The 15,482-nt window shown below is 43.5% G+C and overlaps 1 protein-coding gene across 4 annotated transcripts in view; it reads right to left on the bottom strand.

Annotated features, from left to right (window-relative positions):
• Smurf2 (SMAD specific E3 ubiquitin protein ligase 2) overlaps positions 1-15,482 on the bottom strand; it is a 102,129-nt gene that overhangs the window by 8,734 nt on the left and 77,913 nt on the right. For 3 of the 4 annotated variants that reach the window (NM_001107061.3, XM_087572440.1, XM_087572441.1), the window contains 4 exon segments: positions 2,993-3,130; positions 6,522-6,700; positions 8,543-8,657; positions 13,388-13,491. In NM_001107061.3, the coding sequence (NP_001100531.1) occupies positions 2,993-3,130; positions 6,522-6,700; positions 8,543-8,657; positions 13,388-13,491 (536 nt within the window). 4 annotated transcript variants of the gene reach the window in all.

The raw sequence follows: 15,482 nt of genomic DNA on the forward strand, positions 1-15,482 counted from the left end.
ATAGGCACAAGACCCTGGGTTCAATCTCTGGCCCGAAAGAAAAAGGACACCAAAAGGTAAAACAATTTAGTGTAATGTCTAAAAACGTTTAAAACTAACAGGGACACGTGGATGCTGAGTGTTGAGGCAGTTCAATACAGTACACGAGTACACCTTCCACCACGAGTCAGCGGCTGCAGGGATCTACTCTTCCAGCTGGGCCTGGGGGTGACAGACTTGTGATCCCAGTCATAAGAGGGCTGAAGCAGGAGAATCAAAAAATGCCCCAGCTCTGCCTGGGCTAGAGAGTGAGATCAAGGAAGCCTGGGCCTTAAATTAGAATAGTAAAGAGGAGAGGATGCAGAGGGCAGAGCCTGGTCCACACACAAGGCCTTGCACTCAGCCCCCAGCACTGCTGACTGGTTAAGTAACTAACAATCAGAAAACCTCCCAGTAAACTGAACATGTACCACAACTCAGGTCTGAAGTTCAATTCTGGTTCAGATTTGGTAACTGCCATAAATATCTATTCTGATAATTAACTATAATAACTTTAATAACACTTCTTTCAAATTCTTTTTAATTTCATATGTATTAGTGCTTTGCCTACACGTATGTCTGTGTGAGAGTATCAGAATGTCTGTGTGAGAGTTTCAGAACCCTGGAGTTACAGAGAGGTGTGAGCTGCCATGCAGGTGTTAGAACCCAGGACTTCTGGGAGAGCAGTGAGTGCTCTTAACTGCCAAGCAGTCTCTTTTTTTTTTTCTTCCCCCCCCCCGCCCCCCCCCCAGCTGGGGACTGAACCCAGGGCCTTGCGCAAGTGCTCTACCACTGAGCTAAATCCCCACCCGGCCAGGCAGTCTCTTTAGCCCCAACATTTCTCTCTTAATTTGTAACACAAAAGTCAATAGAGACTGACCATCCCCAGGACAGAGGGTGGGGTGGGGAGGTGGGGGGTGGGGCAGAGGGTGACTTGAGAATGCTGTCAAAGAATGTGAGGAGCTCTGTCTATCCAAGAGGAAGAGCACAGGAAAGGAGGCAAGGTGGGAACTACCAAACCTAGACACGATGCTGTCAGAATAATGCTCACTGGTCCCCAGAAGCTGTTACACCTTGGAAGACGTCAGCTTACCAACAAAAGTACATTACGATACTGGCTGTTAAGTGGATATTAGCTCAAAAGCTCCAGTTAACCAAGATAAAATCCACAGACCACATGGAGGTCAAGAAGAAGGACGACCAAAGTGTGATGCTTCAGTCCTTCTTAAAAGGGGGAACAAAAATATTCATAGGAGGGAGACAAAGTTTGGAGCAGACTGAAGGAATGGCCATTCAGAGCCTGCCCATCTGAGTATACAGCCCATATACATACAGCCACCAAAACTAGGAGCCTGATATAGCTGTCTCCTGACAGGCTCAGCCAGAGTATGTCAAATACAGAGGCAAACGCTAGCAGCAAACCATTGAACTGAGAGCGGGATCCCCATTGGAGGAGCTAGAGAAAGGATTGAAGGAGCTTACAACCCCAAAAGAACAATACCAACCAACCAGAGCTCCCAGAGACTAAACCACTACCCAAAGACTACACATGGACTAACCCTGGGCTCCAACTTCATATGTAGCAGAGGATGGTTGGGCACCAATGGAAGGAGAAGCCCTTGGTCCTGCCAGGAGATGTCAGGGGGGGTGAAAAGGGGGGTAGTTGGTGAGGGGGAATGCCCCTATAGAAGAAGGGGAGGGGGATGGGATAGGGGCTTATGGTAGGGAAACTGGGAAAGGGAGTAACATTTGAAATGTAAATAAAAATATCCAATTTAAAAAAAAAAAAAAATCTTGCCTAGCAAGCGCAAGGCCCTGGGTTTGGTCCCCAGCTCCGGAAAAAAAAAAAAAAAAAAAAAAAAAAAAAGATACTGGCTGGCTACAGGTCAGCCACGAACACTTTCTATATACCTGATCCTCCTGCCTCCTGAGATCAGAGGTGTGCATCAACATACCCAGCTTAAGAATATTTCTGGGCTTTTAAAATTAACGGAACATCCTTATTCACACTTAGCTACACGTATATTTCTGTAAAAGAGTTCTAAAACTTGGGTTGCTTGCAGGGTATTTCCATGTTCATAAGGAACCAGGCTGCTCAGTGTGTCACTTCACAGCAGAGATCATGCTGGCCACAAGTGCATGTAGACTAAGAAAAAACCAGGCGCAGGCTGGAGAGATGGCTCAGCAATTAAGAGCACTGGTTGTTCTTGCAGAGGTCCTGAGCTTGATTCCTAGTGCCCACAGGGCAGCTCACAACCATCTGTAACTCAGTACCAAGGAATGTAACGGCCTATTCTGGCCTCCAAGGGACCAGGCATGCACATGTTGCACAGACAGACAAGCAAGACAAACATCAGACCTGCTGTCCTAGACTTGGAAGGAAAGGCAAGAGATTGGGGAATCAAGGTCATCCTCAGCTATATAGTAAGTTGGAGGCCAGTATAGTCTACATAAGACCTTGTCTCCAAAAGGGGATGGGGAGGGCTAGTAGCTTCTGAGCTCTGCAGTGTCAGCAGACCATGAGAGAGAAGCCCATCTTACTGAGAGCCCAAGAAGGGGAGCATCCTTTGATAGCACACTGGAGCCCAGTGAGTCATAAAAGCCAGTCATTGGTGCATCCTGGCTGAGGCCTCGCAGCTAAGTCAGAAGGCCCGCCTTGGCCTTTCAGCTGTGCCAGTTGACAGCTTAGGCACCAGCAGCGCACATCCCTACTACTCTTTGCCCAGCTACCAACCCCAGCTACCAATCTCGACAAAGTTCCACAGGAAGTTTGTGCCAGCAGTAAATAACATTTCCTAAACACTAAATGTCTTTATATATTGATAACCTGTAGCTTTTTTTTTTTTATTTTTTATTTTTTATTTTTTTTCGGAGCTGGGGACCGAACCCAGGGCCTTGCGTTTGCTAGGCAAGTGCTCTACCACTGAGCTAAATCCCCAACCCCACCTGTAGCTTTTTTAATTCAAGCATTTACCTGACATATTCTTTTTTATTTTCTTCAGTAACAGGAATACTTTTGCCATTTGGTTTGAGTTCATGCTGAATAATTTCACCATATGCGTTATGTTCAACACAGAAGGTATGGTCCAGAACACCTGTGATATCATTTTCACTAGATAAGAAACAAAAGAGACACATTAACAGGGGAGCCTACCTCACACCTCCTACAGCGTGTTCCTAGGTGTGGCGTTCAGCTAAGACAGTACTGCAGTGTAGCAGTTAAAGGACCAAACTCCTCCCACCAGTTCTTATGCTATCATGCTACCTTTACTTGCACAGAAAAGTCAAAGAGATTTCTCCTCATAAATACAGACAGCATTTTACTTCCCGAGCAACAAGAACGGGTTCTGTCAAAGTGAGACTCTTTGAGAACAACAAAACATTTTTTATATCCAGAGAAAAGGCTCTTCTGAACATGAGCAAACACTTGAATATTTTCAGGGAGAAAGTGATCTGTGAGCTCTGTGCACCTTCCCAGGCAGAATCAGCTAGCAGTTCATTATGGTTCAGTCAATCACTGCCTTCATTAAAATGAAATAATAGGACAGGCCAGATGTAAAAAGAACACTGGCTGTTCTTCCAGAGGACCTGCGTTTATTTCACACTCAGTGTGGAAAGTGCTCACTGCATGACCATAACCTGAGTTCAGTCCCTGGAGCCTACATGGTAGGTTGTGATTCTGTTACCATTTCCTAGTATTTAGAATTTACTGTCTTGTCACATGTCGGCTGAGACAGAATCTGCCTTAGTCTTAGAATATTATTACATTTAGTGTTTTAGCTTAAAATGAGCACTCTCAGTCTGGAAATCTGAAATTCAAAATAAAACAGTTAGGAATTACCATCAGGGCATGTGTGTAAAGTGTATATGAAATGAATTGTGTTTAAACTTGGGTCTCTCCCTCCAAAGATCTCAAGGATAAGCAAACAATCTAAAACTGGGGAGAGGATCAAAATCAGAAATACTTTCTAGACCCAAGGACTTCAGACAAGGGATGATCAATCTATACTAGATTAATTTTCCTTTTCAAAGTAGTAATAGGAGACTTCCAGAAAGGCCTAGATCAGGTTTGCCAGGCCTGGTAAGTGTTCCACTTCTTTTTGCAGCAAATGGAAATTGCAGTGATCCACAGCTTGTCCTAAAGCAGAGAGTAAGTGACCCAGCTTGATAACCCACAGTGCAACCCCTACACAAGGTCCAGGAAGATGTCAGAAGATCCCAAGAACCAGACACCAGGAGACCTGCCATGAGACAGTCTCATGATAGGAAAATTCCACAATATGGCTTCGTAAACAAGATCCACGTAATGAAACACCACTTGTCATGCCAACAAAGATGGGGGAAATGTCTCAAGGCTTCCCACCTAGATGGAGAGCTACAGGCTGTCAATGATAGGTTACCTAATCCAAGTAATCCGCCCTACACACAGATACATACTGGATTACTTGGGATTAGGTAACCTATCTGGCCACTCATCCCTGCAGAAAACCAATTCTCCTCTCAGCAGTCATCTATGTAGACTTCGTGTGTGCCTGTGTGACTATGTAGACTGTGTGTGTGTGCCTGTGTGACTATGTAGACTTCGTGTGTGCCTGTGTGACTATGTAGACTGTGTGTGTGCCTGTGTGACTATGTAGACTGTGTGTGTGCCCGTGTGACTATGTAGACTGTGTGTGTGCCCGTGTGACTATGTAGACTTCGTGTGTGCCCGTGTGACTATGTAGACTGTGTGTGTGCCCGTGTGACTATGTAGACTGTGTGTGTGCCCGTGTGACTATGTAGACTGTGTGTGCCCGTGTGACTATGTAGACTGTGTGTGCCCGTGTGACTATGTAGACTGTGTGTGCCCGTGTGACTATGTAGACTGTGTGTGCCTGTGTGACTATGTAGACTGTGTGTGCCCGTGTGACTATGTAGACTGTGTGTGTGCCTGTGTGACTATGTAGACTGTGTGTGTGCCCGTGTGACTATGTAGACTGTGTGTGCCTGTGTGACTATGTAGACTGTGTGTGCCCGTGTGACTATGTAGACTGTGTGTGCCCGTGTGACTATGTAGACTGTGTGTGTGCCTGTGTGACTATGTAGACTGTGTGTGTGCCCGTGTGACTATGTAGACTGTGTGTGCCTGTGTGACTATGTAGACTGTGTGTGCCTGTGTGACTATGTAGACTGTGTGTGCCTGTGTGACTATGTAGACTGTGTGTGCCTGTGTGACTCTGTAGACTCCGTGTGTGCCTGTGTGACTCTGTAGACTGTGTGTGTGCCTGTGTGACTCTGTAGACTGTGTGTGTGCCTGTGTGACTATGTAGACTGTGTGTGCCTGTGTGACTATGTAGACTGTGTGTGCCTGTGTGACTATGTAGACTGTGTGTGCCTGTGTGACTATGTAGACTGTGTGTGTGCCCGTGTGACTATGTAGACTGTGTGTGCCCGTGTGACTATGTAGACTGTGTGTGTGCCCGTGTGACTATGTAGACTGTGTGTGCCCGTGTGACTATGTAGACTGTGTGTGCCTGTGTGACTATGTAGACTGTGTGTGCCCGTGTGACTATGTAGACTGTGTGTGTGCCTGTGTGACTATGTAGACTGTGTGTGTGCCCGTGTGACTATGTAGACTGTGTGTGCCTGTGTGACTATGTAGACTGTGTGTGCCCGTGTGACTATGTAGACTGTGTGTGCCCGTGTGACTATGTAGACTGTGTGTGTGCCTGTGTGACTATGTAGACTGTGTGTGTGCCCGTGTGACTATGTAGACTGTGTGTGCCTGTGTGACTATGTAGACTGTGTGTGCCTGTGTGACTATGTAGACTGTGTGTGCCTGTGTGACTATGTAGACTGTGTGTGCCTGTGTGACTCTGTAGACTCCGTGTGTGCCTGTGTGACTCTGTAGACTGTGTGTGTGCCTGTGTGACTCTGTAGACTGTGTGTGTGCCTGTGTGACTATGTAGACTGTGTGTGCCTGTGTGACTAAGTAGACTGTGTGTGCCTGTGTGACTCTGTAGACTGTGTGTGTGCCTGTGTGACTCTGTAGACTCCGTGTGTGCCTGTGTGACTATGTAGACTGTGTGTGCCTGTGTGACTATGTAGACTGTGTGTGCCTGTGTGACTATGTAGACTGTGTGTGTGCCTGTGTGACTATGTAGACACTGTGTGTGCCTGTGTGACTATGTAGACTGTGTGTGTGCCTGTGTGACTCTGTAGACTCCGTGTGTGCCCGTGTGATATGTAGACTGTGTGTGTGCCTGTGTGACTATGTAGACTGTGTGTGCCTGTGTGACTATGTAGACTGTGTGTGTGCCTGTGTGACTGTGAAGGCTGGAGGAGGCATCAGATGCCCTGGAACTTCATGATCTGCCTCTTGAAGAGTCCTGGGAACTGAACTGAGTCTTCTACAAGGGCAGTAAGGGCTGTTAGCTACTGAGCTCTCTCTCCACTCCTAGCTTGTATCTTTTTAAAAGCTCAGATGCTAACTGTGATAAACAGATGTAAGATTCAATACGTACAGTATCCACACCAAACTATTATGAAGGTCTGGATCAACTAGCTCCATGTCGTCCAAAGTAATTGACTTCCCAAGCAACTGTTTATAAAAAGGTAATGTGAAACCACCATCAATATAATGTCCATGGAATACAGCCATTCCCATTATTCGTCCAACAAAGTGGAAATAGGACAAATGCTCCTGAAATGAAAAAAAGGACATAAATAAGTTAGAAACTCTTCAGTAAACTGTCTTAATAAAAAGTAAATATTTAAGCAACATTTTTTTCCTTCCTTCATCTCCCTCCCTCCCCTCTCCCTCTGTTTTTTGTTTTTGGTTTTTTTTCTCCCTTTGGTTTTGTTTGTTTGTTTCTGAGACAGGGCTTTCCTTGTAGCCCAGGCACTTTCCCTACTGCTGGGATTACAGGTATGAGCCACCATGCCCACATCGCGCTCAGGGCAAAGGCCCTTTAGAAAATGATCCCTGACAAACTTTTGCAAAGCTACTTGCACACCCTGTTCTGAGTGCACTGTCAAGTAAAGCTGCTGATCCTCTAATTGCCTCCTTGGCCAGCCAGAGACTGAACTTCAGGACACCATGTTGTTAAGACATGGATTTGGTGTCACACTTGAATTAATCCACCGACTACTGTTTATACAAAAATTAATTAGTCCCTATGGGACTAGTCCACATTTGGACAGTATCCGGAGAGAATACTCATGAGGAGAACAGCAAGGTGATGAAACCCAGGGGACTGGGTCCACTCCTGGGAAGCGCCCTGCAAAGGTCATGACAGGCAGACGGACAGCTGTGAGCAGCTTCACCATAACAAAGAGCTTCCCAACTAGTCCTGGTCACCACATGTAGATACAGTGATCTTCTCACCATATTGTTTGGCTGACTAGATACCTGTACTTTTAAATTCTTTTGCTTTTCAATTTAATAAGTAATCTTTAATTTTAAAACGCGTTTTGTCTTTAAAATATCTATTTTAAGAAACGCATGTTTACTTTAAAATATTTAGATAAAACGAGCAAGAGGATATTAAATATTACCCATTCTCTAACACCCAGATAACATGATTATCAGTTTTATGGTGCAGACCTTTTAATGTTTTCTCTTATAAATATCTACCACAGCTGCATTACACTATTGTATAACTTAACATCACTTAGCATAAACACACATCTGCATCCCACATCATATCCATCTCATAGCGTGCCCTGTCTGGGAACAGAACAGAGATAATTACAAAGTAACAAACTAGTAGCGACGTGGACAGGAAGCTGGTGCTGGGGATCAACCTAGAGTCTCTCAGATGCCAGTCAACAACAGCCACTGAGCAACAGCCCTGCCTTAATTTAAGAATTTAATTATGCATTATAGAACTAAATGCTTAATATGCAGGTCTCATGTAACTCTCACAAGCACTTTCTATTGAAGTTTAAAGCAATGAACTATACCACAGTCATAAGGACAGTACTTACATAACAAGAATATGGTTCTGTACCTTTTTGTTTTCAGAAACAGGGTCTTATACCATAATCCAAGTTGCTCTTACAACTTACAAGTGTCAGAACATTCATGCTCTGCTGCCTTAGCCTGGAAAGCACTGGGATCAGGTGTGAGCCCACACACCCAGAGACTCCATGTCTAATTTCATAATCTGTGTTGGTTTCTTTCCTTTTTTACTCTGAAACAGGGTCTCACAATGCAGTGCAGTCTAGTCTCAGCCTTCCAAGCACACACTACTAGATCAAGAACAACCATTTACACTATTTTATGTCATAATTTCATCAATCCTCTGCATGGACACCTGTGTTGTGTCCAGTGGAGGATAATTAATAGCAGATAGCCTAGTGAACCAATGCAGCGCACAGAAGTAATCATTTACTGGGACAACTTTCAAGAAGAGGAATTGCTGAATCAGAGGGTGTGGCCAGGATCAGCCAAATGATTCCTGTGTGAGGATCACACTGACATTTACAGACGAGAGCAGAGTGGATCCCAGCACATTCACACTATTGTGACCACAGCTCATACCGGATTAACTGCAGAATCGGGATTGATCTGTAACGTGTAGATATCATCTCTTGAATACTGGAAGAGACCGTAGTAAGGATTCAACATTTCATGCGACAGGAGATACAACCATTCCCTAGAAAACAAGATAAAGTAATTTATTAATTAAGATATGCCATTAGTCACTCTATTAAATGATTTTAATTTTTAAATTTTATTATTATGGGCATGCACGATGTGTGTAAATATGCTATGTCACAGAATACATGTGGGAGTCAGAGGACAACTCCACAGAGTTCGTTTTCTCCTTTCACTCATGTGGGCTGGGGACTGAACTCTGACTGCATGGCAACACCTTAACCTGCTGGACTTTACCTAGGCTGGCCTCAAACTCAGATCCACCTGCTCTGTCTCTCGAGTGCTAGGATGCAAGGCAAGCTGCACTATGCCCAGTCTCCACAGTTCTTTTAAGTTTGAAGAACAATTATTATTATACTGTTATGGTTCATAACTTGGAACAACTTTATTATACTTTTGCATCAGAGAGCGTAAAGGTTCTGCTACTTAGAAGTTCAGGAGCTCATGAGGAGCTGCAGCTCTCTAGTCTGACCACTTTAAATGGTATAAAAATTTATAACCCACAAATCATCTAAGAAATCATCTAATGTCTGTTTCTATCAGACAGATTCATACTAGATTCATAACGATACAATAGGCAGGCAGATCCCTGTGAGTTTCAGGCCAGCTTAGTCTACCTGTCAAGTTCTAGGAAGGTTAGGACATATACAAAAACCCTGTCTCAAAAAAGACACAAAACACAACAGAAATTTATTCTTTCTTTTTGAGCAGTGGAGTGCTCTGTGGCACAGTTTTAGTAAGGAGTGTCAATGCCTATCTCATCATCATATAAATTTCCTGTATAAAGCCTCAAGCAAACCAGGAAGCACACCCAGATCCCAAAGCTTTGGGTATAGGTGGACACTGGCCTTCTTGGGCCATGCCCCATATACTTCTCCTTCCTCTTTGTGTACTGGAGATAAAACATAGAGCTCTGTACACGCTAGGCAAGTGCTGTACCACTGAGCTATATCCCCAGGCCTCTTACTTCTGTTTCTTTGAGATAGCTCTTGTTTCCCCAAGCTGGCCTTGATTTACTCTGCATTCCAGGCAAGTCTTGAACATGTGGTTCTCCTACCTTGACCTCTCAAAAAATATCAAGATGCCATTAAAGCCTGTTTTAAACCTAAGCCCTTTTTCTAACCTTTCTTGTCAACACTTTTGTTTGGTTAGGTTTTTTTTTTTTTTTTTGGAGACAGGATTTCTCTGTGTAACAGTCCTGGCTGGCCTAGAACTCACTCTGTAGATCAGGCTGGCCTCAAACTTAGAGATCCGCCTGCCTCTGCCTCCAAAGTGCTGGGATTAAAAGTGTGTGCCACCATGCCCGGCCTACATCAATGTCTTTAAAGCATCAACATAAAAAGCACTACTGCCAATTTATCAAATTCTTCATATTTTTCAATAAAAGATGACTGTCATTTTGGTGACAATGAAATGACTAGTCTAGGACCTAATACTGTTAACAACAAACTAAGGGAAAATGCCTCACATTCTATGACATGACAAAGGTGAAATCAAATTACTGTTATGTGATGGTGAAAACAGACTGAAGAGCAGAACCAGAATGTGCATCTCTGCACACGCAGCTCCCACTAACCTGCTCACTAACCTGATCGTGTGCTTTGCTTTGCTGTGTGCATTATGTTTTTCTAAAAAGAAAGCTGGATTTTTGTCCTCATTTTCCCAAGTGTTTAGAATACACATAGAGGAAAACTGACCGCTTTAGTCAGACAGCACAGCCCACTCATTCATGTTCACATGCCATCTACCCACCTACGTCTGTAGCAATGAGGTCATTTTAAAGAGACTACCCACCTGATCTGGACAATGGCTGTCAGTAGCAGACAAATGTTTTCCTAATATTCAAATTCTATTTCTAAGTAAATAAACCCACAGGAATTAAACTTCTAAACTCGACATGCAAAAGATATTTTTTTTGAAAATCTAAACTATGCAGTAAATGGATCGAGCTAGAAAAGATTATATGGAATGAGGTGACCCAGACCCAGAAAGACAAGTGCTGCATGTTCTGCGATTCCTAGCTGCAAATCTTCATATATAAGTATATAACCTGGAGTAACTGCAGAGACTGGGAAAGGAAAAGGAGCCACGGGGGTTAGGGGTGGGTTTGAGGAGAGGAAGCAGGATTCAGATGATATGAAAAGGGAAATGGGGTGAGAATTTAATTGGAAAGGAAGGTGGGATAAACACTAAGGATTCTTGATAAAACCTCAAGAAATCGTATTATTTTATATTTACCTAAAGTTATATGTAATGCATATAAGCACAGGCATAGCCAGAAAGATAAAGTTATGCCCCTTGGGCTGACAATATTCCTCAGAAGAGCCATTAGAGTACCTTATCAAAACTCCAATACCAGCCATTCAAAATGTCTGCTACAGTTGTTGGTCAGTGTAGTCTAAGTGACTCTCAAAATAATGGAAGCTACTGCTATTGCCTTTGGTTGCCTCTCAAGAGGTTGAAGGTAAAGCCTTACAGCTATGGCTGAAGGCACTGTATGCCTAAGACACAGGATTCAGAGGATTTGAGCTGGGTCTAAGCCGGAAGTGGTTATCTGACAGTCTTGCTTTCATAGTCCCATAAAGTACTATGCAAGGTGTCAAGGAAGGGAAGCAATAGATCGATGACCACTGTTAAATGCATAAAGGTGCAGTTGTGGCACGCCTGTCTTAGTGATAACTAACAGCTGTCTAATTAGACATTAGAACCATCAACAGGAAGAAAACCATGTGTGGTGCTGAAAACTGCCAGAGGCTAATGAAGTCAGGAATCTTAAGAGCACGTATTACCACCGTTCTGCCAGATCAACATAATTTCTAATTTCATTCTAAAATCTACCTTTTTACCCTCAGATATGTGTAACTCTCATCCTTCTTCAAAGAAGCTTTTCTTTACAGCAAATGGAGACAGTTACAGGAAACCACAACTGATCATAATGCAGAGATAAATGGATCACAGGGAACCCAAACCCAATGGATAGACACACCTACACTACAACTTCGACACCTAAGGTCCAAGGCTGAGTTCAGAAGAGGTGTTGGGAAGACTGTGAGAGCCAGAGGACCAGGAAGTCTGCTATAAATGCCTCTAGAAAAGACAGGGGGGGCTCCACCCATGATATTGCAATGGGGTGGCTATCTAAACAAAACCTGAATGACATCATCAATAGACATGCTAACACAGAAGGAGATCTCGTGGGAGCCCAAGCCCAGACACAGTACTACAGGTAACTAATGACCGCTGACAGAGAGAACTGGCTTCCCTAGGGAGGAGTCCAACTGGTTATCCGATATAAACTCTTCAGGCCTGAAATCATACACCCAAACCACACTAAACTATCTGACCATGTTGGACTTATACAGTTATACATTTATGTAACAATGATAAAGAAAAAGAGGCTATTAATTTGAGGGGACATGAGAGGGGCTAGAGAGAAGAAAGGAGGACAAAAGTAATGCAATTATATTTTAACGTATAAGTTTTAATAAAAGAAATAACCTGAACAGACACAAATATTAAAATTCTATAAAAACACACAGAATAGTTATGAAAGAACTATAAACCAAAGAAAGTACAGAAAGTGCACATTTTTAGGTAAAAGCCTGAGTTACAGAACTTGGTGAAAACACAGTTTACTTAGGTTGGATTTAGAACAGGAGAACAGGACTACTTAGCTGTCCTTTCAATAGTTTTGCCCAGGGCTATGGTTCTCCTGCATTTATGTAAAGTAAATGTTATACCTGAAAAAAATTCTGACAGCACACATGCCATCAAAAAAGTAAGTTGGAGGGGCTGGGGATTTAGCTCAGTGGTAGAGCGCTTACCTAGGAAGCGCAAGGCCCTGGGTTCGGTCCCCAGCTCCGAAAAAAAGAACCAAAAAAAAAAAAAAAAAGTAAGTTGGATTCAATGTATGACTAAGAACATAGCATAAACAGCATATAATATCTGCTCTATTAAAATACTCTTAAGGACCATTGTGAGACATACATGTGTATGAGTAAGCAAATATGATACGTGCTTGTTTAGCAAGCAAGAGAAGCAGCATTCAGTTTAGAACTGACAGAGGAAATAAGATGTGCTGATGATGTGAGAACACAGGCCAGCCAGTCCTACAGAGTGCTGCAGGGCTTCCCTGACCCTAAGTATTAACTCCGCTTCCGAGACTGTCATCTCATGGTGAATAAACCCACGGGGACTGCATCTGTCTTGCAAACAGTGGGGAGTTTTATACTTCACATCCATGACAGTTACACGTTATAGGTGTATTTTAATTTTGTCTAATACAAAGATCCATATGGGGACTGAAGAGATGGTTCAGTAGTTAAGAGCACGGACTGCTCTTCCAGAGGTCCTGAGTTCAATTCCCAGTAACCACATGATGGCTCTCAATCATCTGTAATGGGATCTGATGCCCTCTTCTAGTGTGTGAAGACAGCTAGAGTGTACTCATATTCATAAAGTAAATAAATTAGTTTTAAAAAAAAGAGAGAGAGAGCGAGCACTGTCTGGCCTTGCAGAGGACCTGGGCTGTGCTCCCAGCATCCACAGAGTGGTTCACAACAGTCTGTAACTCAACTTCCACAGGGTCCTATGTCCTTTTTTGGCCTCCTTGGGCACTACATGCACATGCTACATCTTCAGACACACAGGCAAAAACTCACGGATTAACTATAAATAAACAGATGATGACTGAATGAACAATTAATAAATAGACATCCATGAATTTACCTGGCAACTCCTCCATAGTCAAGGCCTTCTTCTCCTCGAAATTTTATCATTAATCGCTTCCATAGATCCTTTGGTCTCATTTTCATGACTTGTCGATATGATTCCTGAAAAATAATTTTAATATATTACCATCATTAGGGGCTTCAGCCTTTAATTTAAAAGTTTTTGGGTTGGGGATTTAGCTCAGTGGTAGAGCGCTTGCCTAGCAAGCGCAAGGCCCTGGGTTCGGTCCCCAGCTCCAAAAAAAAGAAAAAAGAAAAAAAAAAAAAAAGAGTTTTCTTTTCCTCTAATTCGTAAAACTAATTTCTGTCAGAGGCACTAGTAGAAACTAAAGTAAAATAAGCACACTTCTAAAAGAACATACATGAAAGATTAACCACACAGGCAATTGTATACTGGGGACAGGGTCAAGATTGACCCTAACAAAGCCCAGATTGGCCTTGAACTTCCTATGTAGATAATGTTGGCCTCTGGATGGCCTAGAAATTGCTATATAGACTAGGTTGACCCTGATCTTGTAGAGATCTGCCTATTTCTAACTCTAACTCCCAAGAGCTGTGATTGCATAGTTAGGTGTGGTGTCACATGCCTTTATCTTTTTTTTTTTTTTCAAATGGGCTTGCTTCACTTTTTCTTATATAAAAATCCGTTTATGGTATCCAAAGCTGGATCCTGACTCTTCTGTACAGAGACCCTAGAACGAATATCCTAAGATAATCAGGTAGTTCCCGACTTGGTGAGCACGTCTTTTTCTCCAGGTCTGGGGTAGCTGTAGATCTTGGAGATGGCATCAAAAGCAGCCCTGGGTGGCCACAGTCAATCCTGGCCATCAACAACAGCATCTTGGATGATACCAGTGACTCTGGGCCAATGGTCTGTTACCATGCTTGGGACAGTATGGGGTTTGATTATCTCAGTCCTTTGGTAGCCTGTGTGTACCAAGACAATGGAGAGTTTATCTAAGATGATGGGTGCTTGAATGCTGGTGGCTATCTTAGCCCTGTACCTAGCACTAACATCGATGTGACTACTGCAGTCTCCAATGGCCAACGAATGCCTTGAACTGTCCACCTGCCAGTGTAAGACTATTTCTAAAACTGCCTCAATCTCATCTTCACAACCTTAATTATGACCAACACCCCAAGAAGCTATTTTTGGAAGCTGATGGTCAGGGAGAAGGAATCTCTGGCTAGGGACCTGATTTTTTTTTTAAAGAAATATTTATTTTATGTACTATGAGCACACTGTTGCTGTCTTCAGACACACCAGAAAAGGACATCGGATCCCATTGCAGATGGCGTGAGCCACCATGTGGTTCCTGGGAATTAAATTTAGGAGCTCTGGAAGAGCAGTCATACTCGTAACCACCTCTCCAGCTCCCCACACCGCCCAGCCCCTTATTAAAGATTTATTTTTATTTTACTCAGGTGCATGTGTTGGTGTCCACTGAGGCCATTGTGCTCCTGGGATCTTGAGTTATAGTTGGTTGTGGGGTTTCTCCAGCCCCCAATCTTTATGTTCTTGACCACAAAGCCCAGCGTGGTGACAGGATCTACTTCTTATCTCAAGCCTTACTTTCCTCCACAAGCTCCAAGACTGCAGTCTTGGCCATGACCATGATCACGGCCTGAGTGCACCTGCAGCCTCTGAGGAAGAATCCTCTGCCTCCCAAGACCGGGAACCAGGGCCCTCTGTACCCTTCCTTCCAGTGCACAAGCATCACTACTATTATTTAGTGTTTCAGGTGAGAAGATGCTCTTTCTACCATTTTGAAATACAAATGACACTGTAACCAAGGACAAAAAACTCATCAGGATGCAGATCTCTGTGAGTTACAGCCAGCCTAGTGTAAAGAGTGAGTTTCAGGACAGCCAGGGCTACACAGGAAAACCTTGTCTCTGAAACACGTGGATGCACACACATGTGCACATGGGTGTGGGGGGAGAGCAAAAAGAGAGAGAGAGAGAGAGAGAGAGAGAGAGAGAGAGAGAGAGAGAGAATATATGAGAATACTTTTACTCCAATCAGATATGAGTTCCAAAAGTGTATTCTTAGAAAGAGTAAAACAGGCTGGAGAGATGGCTCAGCGGTTAAG

The sequence above is a fragment of the Rattus norvegicus genome, chromosome 10 (genome assembly GCF_021556685.1).
Source record: "Rattus norvegicus strain SHRSP/BbbUtx chromosome 10, alternate assembly SHRSP_T2T, whole genome shotgun sequence".
Lineage (NCBI taxonomy): Eukaryota > Metazoa > Chordata > Mammalia > Rodentia > Muridae > Rattus > Rattus norvegicus.